Source organism: Eleutherodactylus coqui, chromosome 6 (assembly GCF_035609145.1).
Source record: "Eleutherodactylus coqui strain aEleCoq1 chromosome 6, aEleCoq1.hap1, whole genome shotgun sequence".
Taxonomy (NCBI): Eukaryota; Metazoa; Chordata; class Amphibia; order Anura; family Eleutherodactylidae; genus Eleutherodactylus; species Eleutherodactylus coqui.
The window spans coordinates 81,648,410-81,670,107 of record NC_089842.1 but is presented as its reverse complement, the minus strand read 5'-3'; the positions used below and the strand labels follow the sequence as shown (position 1 = coordinate 81,670,107).

The 21,698-nt window shown below is 44.9% G+C and overlaps 1 protein-coding gene across 1 annotated transcript in view; it reads left to right on the top strand.

Moving 5' to 3' along the window:
- The window catches only part of LOC136631364 (myeloid cell surface antigen CD33-like), a 70,966-nt gene extending 61,878 nt beyond the window's left edge, over positions 1 to 9,088 (top strand). Inside the window, exon 7 of the mRNA XM_066605633.1 lies at positions 8,479 to 9,088. Within this exon, the coding sequence (XP_066461730.1) occupies positions 8,479 to 8,529 (51 nt within the window). The 3' untranslated portion in view covers positions 8,530 to 9,088. The remainder of the gene's footprint in view (positions 1 to 8,478) is intronic.
- Positions 9,089 to 21,698: the final 12,610 nt, after the last annotated feature.

The following is a 21,698-nucleotide window of genomic DNA, read 5'->3' as shown; positions in this document are numbered from 1 at the left end:
CCTCTCCCCAGCCCTATGACTCCTCCCACCTGATCATCGCATCTATCAGTGCCAGCGGTCAGGATAGCTGCAGCAAGGCAGGGGGTGACATCATCTAGAGAAATACAAAATGTAGGAGATGCCAGACAGGAGGGCACTCTGTTCAGCAGTGCCCAGCGCCAGCAGCAGGATGGAAAGGTTAGGTGTACTGACAGCTATCTACTGCCATCGAAGGCCTTTATGCAACAGGGTGGAGTTGTGATGCAGGTTCAAAAATGGCACAACAGCTAACAGACAGAATAGAATTTTAAAAAAATTACAACTTTACTGAAGTAAAACCAGTAAAGTATTTCCACCGCATAGGAGAGCACCGTGCTTGAACTTCTCATGCATTTTAATAAGCATTCTATGTTAATAAAATGTCTCAATTTTTGGAAAGGCAAGTCACCTCCATCTCTCTGGTTACTTTCATTCTTCAAACTAGTACTACATACTTCATTTCCGGAGATCCATCACCACAATCTAGGCGCCAATGCAACATCTGAGTAGTGGGCCCACAGCCGAGGAGATGGCGGGGTAGATAAAGGTTTTTGTCACTGTGGCTCTACCATCTCCTTCCGTGAGGGTAGCTTGGGACCCGTCCAAGTTACTGCTGGGGGAGGTCACAGGGAAATGGTAACTAGCAGTTACCCTAAATCTTCTTGTCCCTCGTGATGCCACCGTTCTATCCGCTGCGGTGAAACGTGTTGTAGGAAATAACTGAGTCCACACACAGGGATAACTTTCTGGACAAACTGGGAATGGTCGGTAAAGTCCGTTTACTGCACTTTGATAACAACATCCATGGTCAACAGTACATTTGCAGCAGATACAACAGGAGAAGGTAGTGTGACAGGGAGGATACTTAGGGGAATCCAGACATTCCACAGTCTTAGTTATCTGTGAGATCCTGCTCCCGGCGACTCTTTTTCTCTTTCCAACTCTCTACCGGTCCACACTCACGATTCCTGTGCCTTCATCCACCAAGCAACGATCCCTTCCTTAATCAGTCTTTAGTAGAGATGAGCGAGCACCAAAATGCTCGGGTGCTCGTTACTCGGGACGAAATTATCGCGATGCTCGAGGGTTCGTTTCGAGTAACGAACCCCATTGAAGTCAATGGGCGACCCGAGCATTTTTGTATTTCGCCGATGCTCGCTAAGGTTTTCATGTGTGAGATCTGGGCAATTCAAGAAAGTGATGGGAACGACACAGCAACGGATAGGGCAGGCGAGGGGCTACAAGTTGGGCTGCATCTCATGTTCACAGGTCCCACTATTAAGCCACAATACTTGCAAGAGTGCCCCCCCCCCTCCCAACAACTTTTACTTCTGAAAAGCCCTCATTAGCAATGGATACCTTAGCTAAGCACCACACTACCTCCAACAAAGCACAATCACTGCCTGCATGACACTCCGCTGCCACTTCTCCTGGGTTACATGCTGCCCAACCCCCCCTGCACGACCCAGTGTCCACAGCGCACACAAAAGTGTCCCTGCGCAGCCTTCAGCTGCCCTCATGCCACACCACCCTCATGTCTATTTATAAGTGCGTCTGCCATGACGAGGAACCGCAGGCACACACTGCAGAGGGTTGGCACGGCTAGGCAGTGACCCTCTTTAAAAGGGGCGGGGCGATAGTCCACAATGCTGTACAGAAGCAATGAGAAATATAATCCTGTACCACCGCCATCAGGAGCTGCACACGTGGGCATAGCAATGGGGAACCTATGTGCCACACACTATTCATTCTGTCAAGGTGTCTGCATGCCCCAGTCAGACCGCGGTTTTTAATTCATAGACACAGGCAGGTACAACTCCCTATTGTGAAGTCCCTGTGGACCGACAGCATGCGTGGCTCCCTGGAACCCACCGGCGGTACATAAAAATATCCCATTGCATTGCCCAACACAGCTGAGGTAGTAATGTCGTGCTTAATGCAGGTGGGCTTCGGCCCACACTGCATGCCCCAATCAGACTGGGGTTCTTTAGAAGTAGAAACAGGTGCATTTATAATTCCCTGTGGACCCACAGCATGGGTGGCTCCCTGGAACCCACCGGCGGTACATAAAAACATCCCATTGCATTCCCCAACACAGCTGAGGTAGTAATGTCGTGCTTAATGCAGGTGGGCTTCGGCCCACACTGCATGCCCCAGTCTGACTGGGGTTCTTTAGATGTGGTTTCAGATGCATTTATAATTCTCTGTGGACCCACAGCATGGGTGGGTGCCAGGAAGCCACCGGCGGTACATAAATATATCACATTGCATTGCCCAACACAGCGGATGTAACGTCAGCTGTAATGCAGGTGGGCTAAAAATTCATTTGATTACACTGTAGGCGAGGGCCCACAAAAATTGCTGTATCAACAGTACTAATGTACATCCAAAAAATTGGCCATGGCCAACCAAGAGGGCAGGTGAAACCCATTAATCGCTTTGGTTAATGTGGCTTAAGTGGTAACTAGGCCTGGAGGCAGCCCAGTTTAACGAAAAATTGGTTCAAGTTAAAGTTTCAACGCTTTTAAGAGCATTGAAACGTATAAAAATTGTTTAGAAAAATGAGTGAGCCTTGTGGCCCTAAGAAAAATTGCCCGTTCGGCGTGATTACGTGAGTTTTCAGGAGGAGGAGCAGGAGGAGGAGGAGGAGGAATATTATACACAGATTGATGAAGCAGAAATGTCCCCGTTTTGGATGGTGAGAGAGAACGATGCTTCCATCCGCGGGTGCAGCCTACGTATTGCTTAGGTATTGCTGCTGTCCGCTGGTGGAGAAGAGAAGTCTGGGGAAATCCAGGCTTTGTTCATCTTGATGAGTGTAAGCCTGTTGGCAGTGTCGGTTGACAGGTGGGTACGCTTATCCGTGATGATTCCCCCCACACTAAACACACTCTCTGACAAAACGCTAGCCGCAGGACAAGCAAGCACCTCCAGGGCATACAGCGCGAGTTCAGGCCACGTGTCCAGCTTCGACACCCAGTAGTTGTAGGTGGCAGAGGCGTCACGGAGGACGGTCGTGCGATCGGCTACGTACTCTCTCACCATCCTTTTACAGTGCTCCCGCCGACTCAGCCTTGACTGGGGAGCGGTGACACAGTCTTGCTGGGGAGCCATAAAGCTGGCAAAGGCCTTGGAGAATGTTCCCCTGCCTGCGCTGTACATGCTGCCTGATCTCTGCGCCTCCCCTGCTACCTAGCCCTCGGAACTGCGCCTTCTGCCACTAGCGCTGTCGGATGGGAAGTTTACCATCAGTTTGTCCACCAGCGCCCTGTGGTATAGCATCATTCTCGAACTCCTTTCCTCTTCGGGAATGAGAGTGCAAAGGCTCTCCTTATACCGTGGATCGAGCAGTGTGTACACCCAGTAATCTGTAGTGGCCAGAATGCGTGTAACGCGAGGGTCACGAGAAAGGCATCCTAACATGAAGCCAGCCATGTGTGCCAGGGTACCTGTACGCAACACATGGCTGTCTTCACTAGGAAGATCACTTTCAGGATCCTCCTCCTCCTCCTCCTCCTCCTCCTCAGGCCATACACGCTGAAAGGATGACAGGCAAGCAGCATGGGTACCGTCAGCAGTGGGCCAAGCTGTCTCTTCCCCCTCCTCCTCATCCTCCTCATGCTCCTCCTCCTCCTGAACGCGCTGAGATATAGACAGGAGGGTGCTCTGACTATCCAGCGACATACTGTCTTCCCCCGCCTCTGTTTCCAAGCGCAAAGCGTCTGCCTTTATGCTTTGCAGGGAACTTCTCAAGATGCATAGCAGAGGAATGGTGACGCTAATGATTGCAGCATCGCTGCTCACCACCTGGGTAGACTGCTCAAAGTTTCGAAGGACCTGGCAGATGGCTGCCAACAAGGCCCACTCTTCTGTAAATAATTGAGGAGGCTGACTCCCACTGCGCCGTGCAAGTTGGAGTTGGTATTCCACTATAGCTCTACGCTGCTCATAGAGTCTGGCCAACATGTGGAGCGTAGAGTTCCACTGTGTGGGCACGTCGCAAAGCAGTCGGTGCACTGGCAGATTAAACCGATGTTGCAGGGTCCGCAGGGTGGCAGCATGCGTGTGTGATTTGCGGAAATGTGCGCAGATCCGGCACACCTTTCCGAGCAGGTATGACAAGTGGGGGTAGCTTTTCAGAAAGCGCTGAACCACCAAATTAAACACATGGGCCAGGCATGGCACGTGCGTGAGGCTGCCGAGCTGCAGAGCCGCCACCAGCTTACGGCCGTTGTCACACATGACCATGCCCGGTTGGAGGCTCAGCGGCGCAAGCCAGCGGTCGGTCTGCTCTGTCAGACCCTGCAGCAGTTCGTGGGCCGTGTGCCTCTTCTCTCCTAAGCTGAGTAGTTTCAGCACGGCCTGCTGACGCTTGCCCACCGCTGTGCTGCCACGCCGCGTGACACCGACTGCTGGCGACGTGCTGCTGCTGCTGACACATCTTGATTGCGAGACAGAGGTTGCGTAGGAGGAGGAGGAGGGTGGTTTAGTGGAGGACGCAAAAACCCCCGCAGATACCACCACCGAGCTGGGGCCCGCAATTCTGGGGGTGGGTAGGATGTGAGCTGTCCCAGGCTCTGACTCTGTCCCAGCCTCCACTAAATTCACCCAATGTGCCGTCAGGGAGATATAGTGGCCCTGCCCGCCTGTGCTTGTCCACGTGTCCGTTGTTAAGTGGACCTTGGCAGTAACCGCGTTGGTGAGGGCGCGTACAATGTTGCGGGAGACGTGGTCGTGCAGGCCTGGGACGGCACATCGGGAAAAGTAGTGGCGACTGGGAACCGAGTAGCGTGGGGCCGCCACCGCCATCATGCTTTTGAAAGCCTCCGTTTCCACAAGCCTATACGGCAGCATCTCTAGGCTGATCAATTTTGCAATGTGCACGTTTAACGCTTGAGCGTGCGTGTGCGTGGCGTCGTACTTGCGCTTGCGCTCAAACTGTGGCGCTAGCGACGTCTGGACGCTACGCTGAGAGACATTGCTGGATGGGGCCGAGGACAGCGGAGGTGAGGGTGTGGGTGCAGGCCAGGAGACGGTAGTGCCTGTGTCCTCAGAGGGGGGTTGGATCTCAGTGGCAGGTTGGGGCACAGGGGGAGAGGCAGTGGTGCAAACCGGAGGCGGTGAACGGGCATCGTCCCATCTTGTGGGGTGCTTGGCCATCATATGCCTGCGCATGCTGTTGGTGGTGCCTCCCCAGCTGATCTTGGCGCGACAAAGGTTGCACACCACTGTTCGTCAGTCGTCAGGCGTCTCTGTGAAAAACTGCCACACCGTAGAGCACCTTGACCTGTGCAGGGTGGCATGGCGCGAGGGGACGCTTTGGGAAACAGTTGGTGGATTATTCGGTCTGGCCCTGCCTCTACCCCTGGCCACCGCACTGGCTCGGCCTGTGCCCACACCCTGACTTGGGCCTCCGTGTCCTCGCCCGCGTCCACGTCCTATAGGCCTACCCCTACCCCTCAGCATGGTGTATTACCAGTGATTTGATTTCCCAGGCAGGAAATAAATTGGCGCAAGCCTGCTGTTAAACGTAGCTGGCTGCGTATGAATTTTTTACTATCTCCACCCACCACACACGTACACAGAACGCTGAGGACTGACAGAGGCAGGGCACATAGAATTTTTCCCTTTTTTAAAAAAGAAAAGGCCCACTGACTATATTCAATCAGATAAGAAATCTGTTCCACAGAAATGCAGTTATATGAAGTGCAGCAGAGCGGTGATTTTTCCCAGGAAGGCAGGAAATAAATTGGCGCAAGCCTGCTGTTAAACGTAGCTGGCTGCGTATGATTTCTTTACTATCTCCACCCACCACACACGTACACAGAACGCTGAGGACTGACAGAGGCAGGGCACATAGAATTTTTCCCTTTTTTAAAAAAGAAAAGGCCCACTGACTATATTCAATCAGATAAGAAATCTGTTCCACAGAAATGCAGTTATATGAAGTGCAGCAGAGCAGTGATTTTTCCCAGGAAGGCAGGAAATAAATTGGCGCAAGCCTCCTGTTAAACGTAGCTGGCTGCGTATGATTTCTTTACTATCTCCACCCACCACACACGTACACAGAATGCTGAGGACTGACAGAGGCAGGCCACATAGAATTTTTCCCTTTTTTAAAAAAGAAAAGGCCCACTGACTATATTCAAGCAATAATATATGTCTTCTGGCCCTGCCTACACAATTCTCTCCCTGTAGTATTACTGCAGGGCGCAATGCTCTGCACAGCCGATTTTGAAAAAAAATAATATGCAACACTGCTAACAGCAGCCTGCACAGTACTGCACACGGTTAAATGTGGCCCTAAGAAGAACCGTTGGGGTTCTTGAAGCCTACACTCACTCCTAACACTCTCCCTGCCTAACCACCACTTCTGTCCCTGGACTATTACTGCAGGGCGCAATGCTCTGCAGACAGCCGATTTTGAAAAAAAAAAATTGTGCAACACTGCTAACAGCACCCTCCACAGTACTGCACACGGATAGATGTGGCCCTGAGAAGGACCGTTGGGGTTCTGGAAGCCTACACTCACTCCTAACACTCTCCCTACAGCAGCACCAGCAGCAGCACTTTCCCTCAGCTAACTCAGTCACAAGGCATGTGAGGCGAGCCGCGGGAGGGGCCGACTTTTATACTCGGGTGACATCTGATCTCCCCAGCCACTCACAGCAGGGGGGTGGTATAGGGCTTGAACGTCACAGGGGGAAGTTGTAATGCCTTCCCTGTCTTTCAATTGGCCAGAAAAGCGCGCTAACGTCTCAGAGAGGAAACTGAAAGTAACCGGAACATCGCGTGGTACTCGTTACGAGTAACGAGCATCCCGAACACGCTAATATTCGCCCGAGCATCAAGCTCGGACGAGTACGTTCGCTCATCTCTAGTCTTTAGCGGTTGCACTGGCACATCCCAAGTAGAATAATCCCAGGCCAAGCGGTAGGGAATCGCTCACTTTCCTTTATTCTTCATACACAGACCGATGGTTGTCTGTGTGGCTCACTCACTCACTTCACTTGCTCATTTGTGCTCTCTTGCAAGCAGGATAGCAGAAAACAGCAGAATACTACCCCCCCCCCCCCCTCTCCTACACCTTGCAACCACATATCTTACAAGGTCACATGACATACAACAATATACATTTCCCAGACATTAACCCATTCAGTGCTGCAAAGGTGCAATACACATCGAATGCAAACAACATAGAAGACACTGACAATACCATTGCACAAGACAGACATTTAACATTATAGAGGGGCCTTGCAAACTCTGAGCCACTACACCAACATCTGCAACTAATGAAGAGGAACACTGAGTAGGTTTGAAAGCTCACTATATCATGTATTTTTGTTACCCATTAAAAGGTATCATATCTACAGGATTACTTGGTTTCTGTTACTGAGAACAATAACATTTTGCTCTACTGGCTAATAAGGAAGATGGAATAAATCCTCCACTGTGCCACCTATTGAAAGGCAGCATTCCTTCAAGTCAAAGTCAGACTTTTTATACAAGCCTTGTTACAATGGCCGGGAATTAAACGCAAAGCCAGACTCCATGCACATACAGCTGTTTCAGGGTTTTTGCCCTTCATTAGTGTGCAGTAGGAGTCTGGTTTTGGTACTACTGTACACTGATGAAGGGTAAAAACCCTGAAACAGCTGTATGTACACGGAGGCTGGCTTTGCTTTTAATTCCTGGTCATTGTAACAAGGCTTGTATAAAAAGTCTGACTTTAGAAAATAACAAACTATAACTCTCCCAGCTCATCTTATCTCCCATGCTGACAGTTCTGGGTCTCCCCAGTGATGTACCATTAACAGCCTGTGGTAGCCTTTGTACGGAACATCACAAGCTGCTACCACCAATCACAAACCTCAATGCTCATTTGCTGAGATCTGTGATTGGCGGTAGCTGCTGATTGGCAGTATTCCATCCAGTTACCAGAAGCTCATCATGGAATTAAATCATCATATTGTACCGCAATCTACAACTTCACTTCACCAGAAACAACTGAGATATACAAAAATACATGCACACATGCACACACACACACACACACACACACACACACACACACATATATATATATATATATATATTTATATATATATATACAGTATATATATTACACACACACTATTTGTTATGATAGAATGTCCAGTTCCCACTCTGCGCCTTTTATAGTGTTTACGTCCAAAAGAGTCAGTGCTTGACTACAAACTAGGACAACATGTCTATCATTTATCAGCAGATGTCCCTATGCTGCACATCAGCATCCTTCTATTCATGTCTCCACAGACCCTCTGATTATCCTGTGAACCGTCATAAGATAGTGCTTCCTAACTATCATCTCTAAAGTCCCATTTCGCTGCATATTGTTTGGTCTTACTCTTGTGAAATAAAGCAGATCTGGGTATATTTATCTTCTGATCATGTTTCTTTTTATCAATTTCTGTTTTTTAGGAATTAACAGAACAGAAAACTGATATCTACTACAGCTTGAAAGCACGATAATAATAAAGACCTGCACTATCTAATTTCCCATTACTTATGGAGCGCTAACATGTTCTGCAACGTTGTACAGTGATTATCACCATTTACATCTGTCCCTAATGGGGCTCATCATCTAATTTCCCTTAAATACGATAGGTTCAATTTCATATTGCAGAAAACCTGCCAGTATGTTTGTGGACTGTAAGAGGAAATCAACCAATGGCGAATTGTAATAGTGGTAAAGGCCACGTCCGCCCTGTGCCCAAGGCTCCATGGGGGCCATGGCGATCCAAATCGTCCCTATTAATAATGTGCCACTAGACTGTACCACTAAAGAGCTGCAGAATAAGTTGGCACTGTACAAATAAAGATTATTATTATTAGACTGTTGATACTGCGCTGCCACTACTATGATACTCTTGTCTCTCTGTCCCGATTGGATCCTCAGTCAAGCAGGCATAGCCTCCCCCGCAGCAATGGACAATGTGATAATTCCACACGCATGAAAAGTGCTGCTAAATGGGTCATGTGAGGAGAGGCACTAGCCAGGGACAGCAGTGGAGAAGGGCCAAGGGAGATCTGGTTGAGTTTTAGGTAACCAGCCGCCGAGCATGGGAGACTTGGAGGAATCCTGAGAGACAAAGGATGACAACCGCCGGTCGCTTATGCGCTGGGCAGCTGTCACGGCAATTATCGTTCCTGTGCTTTTACACAAGAGTGATAATTGTTCGATGAATGGAGGAGGAGAGTCCTGGAAATCTCTTCCAGCTGCCTGTCTCAACTTAGAGTAAACAAGCAGTAATTCATAGATGAACGACTACTTGTTATACTGGCCGATAGTCACTCGGTTTTTAGGTGCACTCATTTGCTTTGTGGGTTCCTATGTATACACGGTATAACAGTCGCCCATAATCACTTGTTTGATCTACTGCTGGGGTGACTATTGGTATATATAAAAGTACCCTAGACAAAGAAGGTTTGGGTATGTAAGTTCCCCCTGTGCTGGCCCTCTAATAAAGTGTAAAAAGGGCAATCAGATGGGACTATTATTTTTAACAGGTGGTGGATTTGTTGCAGACTTTCTTTTCTATAAGTTTTATTAGATTTTATAATAAACAAATAATAAATAAAAGTTGACACATTTGTTTTGTTAGAATATAATTTCTGTACTGTGACATGAATATTTTAAATATGCAATATGGTTGCAGACTTTCCATGGCAGAAAAATTTGCAGCAACTCCACATAAAAATTAACCTCAAAATCTGCACTGAATGGGTTTAGATGTGGTTTTTGGTACAGATCTGCTACAGATTTTTGCACTGCCGAATGTCCGCAGAAAATCTGAAAATACCTTTCAGGGCGCTTTCACATTAGCGGATCTCTGCAGCAGAAAATCCGCACCAAAATCTGCATCAACTTCCACATTAAAATCCATAATATTGGTGGTCATTTTAAAGTAGACCCGCAGCCGATTTCACACAAAGAGTGAAATGTGTTGTGGATCCATGTCAAATCCATTGGACAGATCCGTACCTAATCCGCTATGTCAGACCATAACTCCCACCACTGTCATCAGACCATAACTCCCAGCATTTCCTGACAGCTGTAAACGGTATTTGCTGGGGTTGCTTGATAGCCATAGGATAGAGATCATTGTTCTAGAAACCTGGTCCTTAACATGTGACTTGCCATAGTGGCCTTAGGAAATATACACAGACAGTAGTATGATATTTATATCAACAATGTCACCGGCGTACTCTATACCCAGAACACTGGTAATCTGATGTATAATAAGTGCTTCAAATGCCATGACTTTGTGTTTCACCAAAATCAAAATTGTACATTAACATTACATTTGTACTTGAATGTGGCTCACGGAGTATAAAAGGTTGGGACTTCTGCCTACAACATGGGAATAGTCTCTTAATAAGTTATCATCCGTTTTTATACATTGCTCCACCATTATCTAGTTATTTTAGCCGTATAAACCGCATCAAGTACCTTGTATAATCTCATATATATAAAATATCACGACTGACTGATTCATCAATGCAGAGCCGAAATTACTGAAGTTAGAAACATGAAATTTGGAAAGTAGTTTTGTATTATCCACTAGGAAAGGATATTTTGAATTAGACATTAGCAGGACTAATTAACCTAGACTATAAAGTACAGGAGCTGTTAACCCTGCTAGTCTGGATAGAACCTACAGAAACTAGGTGTGCTGGCAAATAATTAACCGTGTGCTGACCGAGACGTGACAGTTGATATAAGTGATCACAATATCAGAGCAAAAAGAAAATATATTGAGGAAAAAACTTGAAGGGAGGCTCTAGTACCCTGTTGTACCACCTCTAGCTTGGATACAAGATGTGATACAGGTGGGCATGGAGGCTCTAGTACCCTGTTGCACGACCTCTAGCTTGGATACAAGATGTGATACAGGTAGGTATAGAGGCTCTCGTACCCTGTTGTACCGCCTCTAGCTTGGGTACAAGATGTGATACAGGCAGGCATAGAGGCTCTAGTATCCTGTTGTACCGCCTCTAGCTTGCCTTAAAAGGCAATACCGTTCATCTAATCACACCACAACTCTAATCATTTACATATCTGCCTGAGATGTAACAGCATGCCAAGTTTTGCAACAAAATGACAACATCTCCTAGGTGCTTTATTATTATATTTTTTTACAGAGTGTAAATGTACTTACATGCAGGACACTTGCCTATAGGAGGCCCTGAGAAATTTGAGGCTGATAGAAAATTCAAGAACACAACTGATCATTGTTCTTTTTTATGTTAAGGATATGAAAATTGTTAACTAGGTGACACAGTGCTCTAGGATGACAGGAAGACCTAGAGCTAGAGGAAAATTATGTATGATAGCAGTCCCTTTTTCACTGGACTCTCCCCACTAACTAGGTCACTTGAAGGGTTGGATCTGTTAGTATTCAGAGAATTCCTATTTAGGAAAGGAGGAGTAGGGATTAAAAACTATATATGGAATTCAAATGATAGGAAGTATGTGATTGAAGGAACCCTGTGTGGTGTCAGGCCCTCCGATAACTGCAGGGGTAGGGGACTTACCAGTGGGATGGGCCCATGGGGTCCTACTCTTGTTCGGGGTGCTGGTGGGCACTTGCAGTTCAGGCAATGGGATTCTCTTTTCCCATTGGGAGGATTACAGGACCTGTACACATTCTTCAGCCACGGTATTTCTTGTGGCTCTGATTGCACTCCTGCATAAAGGTAGACAACAATTTGTGCCTATATACACGATGGGCTGGCTTTTATGCTGCAACAACTTTTATTTTAATGCCCAACAGACACATTCAATTTGGAAAACCCCTGCTGAAAAGGTCATTTTTTTATTGTATATTTTGAATTCATGTTTTATGCAAATGTAATTATGGTGACTTCATCTTTTCACTACTTTTCTGGGGAAAAAAATATATGTATATGCTGTTAACATGGTTTGGGTGTCATTTCAAAGCCTTTAAAAACTTTTAGATGACACCAAAAGCATGTTGATATGGCTGCTAGAACTGAAGCTACAGCCGTTTAATGTATAACAAGCTCTGTTCACTCAAAGCTGTAATGTCCTTATCCTACAGAATGAACAGAGCTCGTCCTAAACTGAGATGGTGGTCTCTGCTTTGTCTTCCGGAGTTACCAGAGGTTACCTGCGTAAAACGTTAAGGACACCGAGTCTCTATTGAATCTTAAAATTGGAGGTGAAAATGTTCAGGTGTAGCAACTTACTCGGTGGTGCATTCCTTCAAGTCCAGCTATAGTTGCATCTGGCAACCATGAATCCTCGGTTTGAGGGTCCCTAACACAGACAGTAGTAGGGCACAAGGGTAGTCCAGTCATTGCCAGCAAATTGCATTGAATGGGTATGCCTTGTGAGCTCTCACAAACAATTAGCAGCTATTCCTTGGAGGCTGTAGGCCAAATCTCGTTAAACTGTGCCATAGAGCCTGATGTAAAACACCATCTGGCAACCGCCTTCCTAAGAGAGAGAGCTGGCATAAACTACGCCCTTGCGAACACACCGCCCTTCCTTGTGACACCACAGCCAATCATATCCTTCCTTTACTCACTATGAAAAATATACAAACACCAATAACAGAGAACAAATAGCAGAAGTCATACTTATATTACAAGTTGTGTCTACCTATGAAACTGACCAGAGATCATTACTGCACAAACTCATGATCATAAAACGCTTCCCCCTTAACACCAGTAGAAATATACACTCTGCAGATTATCTCTCCCACAGTACAGGGCACATTCTTCATAGACATATAAACCTGATGCAGATTCTATGGTCCCAAGGATACAGCACTGTTTGTCTGCTGCTATATACTGTTTCACTGCAGCTTTTCCTGCAATTTTTCCAAAAATGGGATCAGGCTGACCCAATCTTATGTCATCGCCTAGTCGCTCATGACAAGCAACAGTATTAATATATGACACCCTGCAACACACTAGATCTTGTCACTGGCAAATACAATGTTATAAGCATTCTATAGAAACTATATTTGGGCTGCCATTACTCATCTGAGCTCTGAACAGATAAATTATGTGGTCATGCAGTTTTCTGTATATAGAATAGGGAAATTACAAAAAGGAGAAGTTTGTGAGAATGGTAAAATGCTTCTAATTTATCAGATTACAGACCACGCAGAGAAGTGAAGGGAGTTGGTGAGTATTATGCTAGTTGGCAGAGGCTTATACTTGTCTATGATTTGTACACCTTTGTAAACTTATGGTCTCCAGATAAGGTTGGACTAGTAATCAGCGGGTCTACAGGGTCAACTAAAATGGCTTCTGATGATTTTGTGTTAAGTATATATATATTATTACGTGAAGAAACAGAAGGAAGACATCATATTTGGGTTCATCTTCAGGGAAAAGATGGCTAAAGCTCTGCTTGTCACCAATAAGCCGTGAGCCCATTAGTCCTGCAGTGTTTGCTTGCTCTTTATTAACACCACTGGTGGGGAGAAGCCCCAGAGGGACATGAGTTTTGCCCACTGTTGTTCTTCACTGTTGTGAGTTTTCAAAATATGTCCAATGTTATTTTTCAAAGTCTGTAACATGAAAAACATTCCTACAACATAGAAAGTAACAAGTAAATTCCTGGAGTCTCCATGCTATCTCCGGGCACTCGCTTATATGAATGCTGCAACATGTTTAACCCCTGGCTTGCATGAGAGGAGGTAAAGGTTTAGTAGCCCCAAGAGTTTTTGACTTTGGCTTCCTTTCTGTGTTGTAATACATAGATAATATTGTGTTCTGCTCATTGGTATGTTGCAACTTAGCAGAGTAAAATAAAGTCCTTATTCAGATGATTTAAAAAAAAAAAAAGTCTGTTACGGTGTTAGCCTGTTGAGCAAAATGTGATTGTTCCCAGCAAGAGAAACCAAGTAATCTTGTAGATATGATACCTTTTAATGGTTAACAAAAATACATGATGTTACAATGAGCTTTCGAACCCACTCAGCTTTCACTGTGGCAGAAGAATCATCTGTTCTTTGAATATACTTTTCACTGTAATGATTCTTATCTCTTTATTAAAAACAACCTTTATTAATCCCTTCCCGCTGTAGGACGTAAGTTTACGTCCTGGCAGCAGGGTACTTCCCGCAACAGAACGTAAACTTACGTCCTGGAGATAGCGGGGGTTCACATATGATCCCGCGCTATCCCACAGCGGGAGCCGGCTGTCAGTCACAGCCAGCGTCCCGCTGTTATCCCCTTCCCTGCCACGATCTAAGTAGATCGCGGCAGGGAAAGAGTTCACAGAGGGAGCGCTCCCTCTGTGTCTCCGGCCGGCTCTCGCAATGTTATTGCGAGAGCCCGGCCTGTCGCCATGGTAACAGGATGCCAGACACTGGCATCCTGTATTACCAGTGCCTGAGATCGCTGTATAAGCGATAAGGCATGGCAGAGCAGTAGCTCTGCCATGCCTTATGACAGCGATCATCAGGGCAGTGGTTAAAGTGTCCCCGGGGGACACAAATGTTGTAAAGAAAAACAAACATTAAAGAAATGAATTAAAAAAATGTAAAAAAAGAGTAAAAAAAACATTTTTTAATGCTTTTTCTCAGATTAGCATAAAAAAGGTAAAAAAACCCCCACATACTTGGTATTGTCGCGTCCTTAACAATGCGTACAATAAGATGCACATGCTTTTGACTGTGCACGGAAAAAAACGCAAAAAAAAAAAACGCTAAAAAACTGAGGCAAAATGCTAATTTTTAGCATTTTGCCTCACTAAAAACGCAATAAAAGTGATCAAAAAAGCCGTATGTACCCCAAAATGGGACCAGTAAAAACTACAGCTCGTCTCGCAAAAAGTAAGCCCTCACAGAGCTCCGTACATCAAAAAATTAAAAAGTTACAGGACTTTGAATGCAGCGATTTAGAAAAAAAAAAGATTTCCAAGAAAAGGGTTTTTATTGCAGAAAAGTGGAAAAAACTAAAAAAAAGTAAGAATTTCGGTATCGTTGTAACCGTACCGGTCTGCAGAAAAAAATGGATTGTCTCATTTATGCTGCATGATTAGCGCTTTAAAAAAAAAAAATCTATGGCAGAATTGATGCGTTTTCTCTCCCTGCTATCATAAAAAAAAAAGAAAGTTTTACAATATAGTCAATGTACCCAAAAATAACGCCGATAAAAACTACAGTTCGCCACGCAAAAAACAAGCCCTTATACGGCCGCGACTACGGAAAAATTAAAAAGTTATGGCTTTTGATAAACGGAGAAGAAAATCAGCCAAAAATTGTTGCGTCCTTAAGCCCAAAATAGGCCATGTCCTTAAGGGGTTAATAACTATATTAAAAACAATAAGGCCGAACTGACTGACACACACAAAATCCCTTTCACTAATCTGGTGGAAGGACAGATAATATAGAAAATGCAGTAAGGACTAATTCTGGAAAAAGCGATTGCAATTCATGCAATCTTGTAGTTGTCACCTAAATGGATGGATGACATTCCAAAACCGTCATCCAGGTACGAGAATAATGGTTCCTAACAAATGGAGAACCACAATAATCTCAATCTATCCTGGAAACATTTTTTACTGCACTATTCTTGGAATTTCTATAGTAGATGAATTTTTTGCTATATTAAATTAAATACCAGGATTGTTTCTACTGTATTCTAATCAGCGTAATAGACATAAGGAGTGTTCGCAAGGTTCAACGCGTTTCTGCTACAATAACGCAGCCTCATTAGGAACCTAAACTTTCTATTCCAAAAGGATAATCCAAGTGGTGGATTTACCCCCAAGTGGTTGGGAGCAGCTAGGGCTATATAAGAACTGACCCAATATCTGCATGGTTTAATTCATGTGCGGATACTTCCCTGTGGGTGGCTTGATTTGCAAATCTTCTACGCGAGTGACCGACGTGGATTCTGCAAATCAGATCTGCTTGTGGACATTGGGCTTTACAGATGACAAACAAAGGCACACTGATGTGTTCATTTTCCAGCAGCATTACACAGTGTATTACTCATTTCCTTGAATATTTTGTGCACATTTGCGCACCCCTATGAGGATCTTTGGTGTGTACATGCGCAGAAAAGGAGAGCTTGCAGCGGGGTTGTTTTGCGGAGCCAAAATGTACAAAATATGGAAATGTGAATGAACCCATTAAAATCAATGGGTTCTATTCTCGGCATATTGTGGACATAAATACTCCCTTGTGAAATCAGCCTTATGCTTCTTAAAACAAATGTAGAGAAGATGCAAAAAAGAGGAAGTGAAAGAAAAGCAGCCAGAAGAATTTACAAGACGGAGAGATATTAGGGACTTTTCATACATGACGGGATATTATGTAACAGTGTTGCAGAATACGTCCTTCTGTGGAATATTCAGCCCAAACATCCACACTGCTAACATGCAGATTTTGGTGCAGAAGTGGGAATAGCAGAATCCTGCCAGCAATCCTGCATCAAAACCCACATTTCGCTGTGGAATTCAGGGATGGCAGATTAGCAGCGCTGTTGTGGAATATTCCGTCCCGTGTGAAAGTTCCCATATTAAGTCATGAGTGCAAGTAAGAGCTTTCTAGGAAGCAGAAGAGGAGGAAAGAGGAAGCATGGTGAGAATTACTTCAGTGGGAGGTAACAGTACAGGGGGGTCCGTCAGAGGGGCCATGCATCATATTCCCATTGTTCTATACATTACCAGGTGAGTGCAGACTATTACTTACCTTTATATATACACTAGCTGATATACCCGGCTTTGCCCAACTTACCTTGGTATATGTGTTTACCTGTTGTTCGTAATGAAAATTTAAAAGTCGTGGTTACTTCAGAGGAACCGAGAAATAAAATATGTTCACTATTTTGCATGGTTCTTGGCGTTACCCAGGAAACACCAGGTGGAGGTGACCATGTAGACAGAAACCATCTGAAGTAGTATTTGCTACTATAGCGTGTCCATCACCAATAATGCATTCAACAGACATTTTGTTTAGAAATAAGTTTATATAAAATATATTAAAGGGGTTGTCCCGCGCCGAAACGGGTTTTTTTTTTTTTCAAAAGCCCCCCCGTTCGCTGCGAGACAAACCCGATGCAGGGGTAAAAAAAGAAAACCGGATAGTGCTTACCTGAATCCCCGCGCTCCGGTGACTTCTTACTTACCTGGTGAAGATGGCCGCCGGGATCTTCACCCTCGGTGGACCGCAGGGCTTCTGTGCGGTCCATTGCCGATTCTAGCCTCCTGATTGGCTGGAATCGGCACGTGACGGGGCGGAGCTATGAGGAGCCGCTCTCCGGCACGAGCGGCCCCATTCAGAAAAGAGGAAGACCGGACTGCGCAAGCGCGTCTAATCCGGCGATTAGACGCTGAAAATTAGACGGCACCATGGAGACGAGGACGCTAGCAACGGAACAGGTAAGTGAATAACTTCTGTATGGCTCATATTTAATGCACAATGTATATTACAAAGTGCATTAATATGGCCATACAGAAGTGTATACCCCAACTTGCTTTCGCGGGACAACCCCTTTAATAGTTCAATGGGAAATAGATTTAATTTTACATACCGAATTTTCAAGATTTGCATCTTGATTGCGAATTATCGTGGTTGGACAATGAATTTTTTCAAAAAGGCCTGCTTAGTACGCCTCAATGACCTGAAGGTAGTGTGTGTGCAAAATATCATTTCCATAGGCTTTTTGGTTTCTGAGAAAACAATTATCTCATGTATCATGTTTTTTTTTTACAGATTTTCGCACTTCAAATTGACTAATCAAGTTGTGACCCCTTTACATTTCCTATTTAGGACCAAAAGAATGGTCATGCCAAATTTCACCTTTGTTGGAGAATTAGTTGGAAAGTGGGAGAATTAGTGGTCAGTAGGATAGTCAGCGAGAGCTTTCGCATCTCTATATATAAAGCCGAAAGCCTTCACTCACTCACTGACTGACTCTCCACTAACTCTATAACCTCCTGGTGTCATACAAACATGAAATTTGGCACAACCATTCTTTAAGTCCTAAATAGGAAAAGTAAAGGTGTCACAACTTGATTATTTAATGCTAAGTGCAAAATTAAGTGCAGCCCTATGTGTAGCAGTCGGGGAAGACCGGGAATGCGAGGCTCCATGGCTCTCCCCCACAAACAGCGGTAGCATATGAAATAACAATAAGTCTCTAGTTTGGCATTTTCTTTAGCGTGATGCTATCCGTCGGTCAGGCAGGGTGGTAAATATTATTAATTTTGTTAGTGACGCCAATATATGTAATGGTCGGGGGAGATCGTGGCGAACAGGGATACGCGGTTGCCGGTGAAAAAATGGCAGCTGGCGTTGACCGAGCTGCCTTTTTCTTGCAAGCGTGGGCGGCAGTTCCAGCGGCTACATATAAACAAGTCTCTTGTTTGGCATTTCTTAAACTACTACCCGTGGGTTGGGCAGAGCATGGTGGTAAATTGAGAATTTGTTTGTGACGCCAGCCCCTGCTCAGAGGGTCTGCTACCGTTTCCTTTCCTCTATAAGGCTCAGAGGGTTAGAGGAATCATGTCCTTGATTTTGGAGGCTCAAAGGGCTTTCAAATCTTGTCCCTTGCTTTAAGGCTCAGGAAATTTTATCCGGTACCTTTGTGGTACGTTTCTTTTAGGCACAGCGGCTCTATCCTGTTCGCTTTAGGCACAGCGGCTCTATCCTGTTTGCTTTAGGCACAGCGGCTCTATCCTGTTCGCTTTAGGCACAGCGGCTCTATCCTGTTCGCTTTAGGCACAGCGGCTCTATCCTGTTCGCTTTAGGCACAGCGGCTCTATCCTGTTCGCTTTAGGCACAGCGGCTCTATCCTGTTCGCTTTAGGCACAGCGGCTCTATCCTGTTCGCTTTAGGCACAGCGGCTCTATCCTGTTCGCTTTAGGCACAGCGGCTCTATGCTGTTTGCTTTAGGCACAGCGGCTCTATCCTGTTTGCTTTAGGCACAGCGGCTCTATCCTGTTCGCTTTAGGCACAGCGGCTCTATCCTGTTCGCTTTAGGCACAGCGGCTCTATCCTGTTCGCTTTAGGCACAGCGGCTCTATCCTGTTCGCTTTAGGCACAGCGGCTCTATCCTGTTCGCTTTAGGCACAGCGGTTCTATCCTGTTCGCTTTAGGCACAGCGGCTCTATCCTGTTCGCTTTAGGCACAGCGGCTCTATCCTGTTCGCTTTAGGCACAGCGGCTCTATCCTGTTCGCTTTAGGCACAGCGGCTCTATCCTGTTCGCTTTAGGCACAGCGGCTCTATCCTGCTCGGAGACTTCAAAGCTGTAGCATAAAAAATAAAGTCTCTCTAGTTTGCTGTTTCTTACATTGCTACCCGTGATTCGTTCAGGGTATGGTGATAAATTGGTAATTTGTTAATGACGCCAGCCCTACACCAGCCTCCTCCGGGCAAAAATAAATAAGAAGGAAAAAATAAAATAAAAATTGGGAATGGTCCTTTTCCCCTGGAGGATGGTGTGGTGCTATTCATTGCTGGTGTTATGGTGGCAAGAAGGGACTCCAGGAGACAAGGATAAGCAGTAAACCAAAATAACAGACTATTTTCTTTGAGAGCAGTCCTCAATATATTACAATTCTCTGAGGTAAATCCTATTTCCTAGAAGTACCGGAGCCGCATCTGTACGAGTAGTCAGTAACACTTCTTCTTCTAAATGTATACAGGCAACACATCTGTATTTTGCATCTTGATCTAAATAATCGCAGACAACACACTTCTTGAGGTAAACTATTTCTTATATGAATACAGGAACCACATCTGGACACTGGGCTTTCTCTATCTAGTTTCCTGTTAGAAAATCTTCTTTTAGGCTATTTCTCTTTCTGACTGTAAATTTCTCTTTCTATTCAAACAAAAAATGTTTATTTTAGTTATTTGCTCTCTTTTTTCTCTCTTCTCCTTTGTTACTCACATATCTGCCTTCTTGCCGCACTATTTTATCTCTTCTGCCCTTGTCTTTGCTTCCTTAGGCCCTTGTACACAGGCGGAAATTCCGCGGCGGGATTTCCCGCCCATGCCCGCCTGCATAGGATTGCATTGCAGACGGCTGCAATTTGTACATGTGAAAACACACGCGGAAAACAAATCACGGCATGTTCTATTTCTGTGCGGGTCTTGCAGAGGCCCGCACAGAAATGTCAGTGGTGATGGGCTGGCTCCTCTGTGCGCATGCAGAGAGGAGATGCAGGAAGCATGTAAGCCAGAGGGCTGTGCAGGGGCACGGGTCCACATCCCGCTGCGAGAATACTCGCAGTGGGATCTGACCCGGCCATACTATTTGACTACTGAACTCCACCTCTCTAGTCCTAGCTGAAATTTGCTCTGACTGGAATTCCTCCACCAATCACAGACCTGTTGCTGGGTGGTGACATGCCCAATCAGAGTAAGACTCCTGACAGCCAATCAGGAACGCTGCAGGTTTTCTGGCAGAATGTGTAATAAGCAATGAATATGCAAAATTCATTTTAAAGGCACATACACAGATTTTAAATACAAGCAATCTTATTTACTTTTGTAGTGCCCAACTCTGGGCTACTACACTATGTGATGTACCTAATGTCATACAAACTTGAACTTTGGCAGGACCATTCTATAGGTGCTAAATAGGAAAAGTAGGGGGGTCACAACTTGATTATTCTATGCTAAGTGCAAAAGTAAGTGCACCCTTATGTAATTTACCTAATCTAATTCTCTAACTTTCCCGTGTTGTACAAACTTGAAATTTGGCCTTACCATTCTTTAGGTCCTAAATAGGAAACGTAAAGGGATCATAATGAGATTATTCAATTCTTAGTGGAAAAGTAAGTGACCGCCTATGTTATGTATCTTCCCGGTGTCGTACAAACGTGAAATTTGCACGAGCATTGTTTAGATCCTAAATAGAAAAAGTAAAGGGGTCGCAACTTGATTATTCAATTCTAAGTGCAAAAGTAAGAGACCCCCTTTGCAATATACATAATAACACACATCAGTGCCACACAAACATGAAATTTGGCACAACCATTCTTTAGGTCCTACATAGAAAAGAAAAAGGGTCGCAACTCGATTATTCAATTCTAAGTGCAAAAGTATGTGACCCCCTATATTATGTAACTTCCCGGTGTTGTACAAACATGATCATTCTTTTGGTTCTAAGTAGCAAAAATAAAAGGGTCGCAACTTGAATATTTAATTCTAAGTGCAAAAATAAATGACCCCCTATATAATGTATGCATATGTGTATGTCCTGAGGAGAATATAACTGATCTCTGTGTGTATATACTGAAGAGAATTGTCCTCACCTCTATACGTATATACTGAGGAGAATCTACCTCACCTCTATGTGTATATACTGAGGAGAATCTACCTCACCTCTATGTGTATATACTGAGGAGAATATAACTGTCCTCTGTGTGTAGATACTGAGAATATATTTGACCTCTGTGTGTTTATACTGAGGAGAATATAACTGACCTCTATATGTATATACTGGGGAGAATCTTCCTCACCTCTATGTGTATATACTGAGGAGAATCTACCTCACCACTATGTGTATATCCTGAGGAGAATCTATCTCACCTCTATGCGTATATACTGAGGAGAATATAAAAGAATATAACTGACCACTGTGTGTATATATTGAACAGAATAAAACTGACCTCTAAGTGTATATACTGAGGGGAATC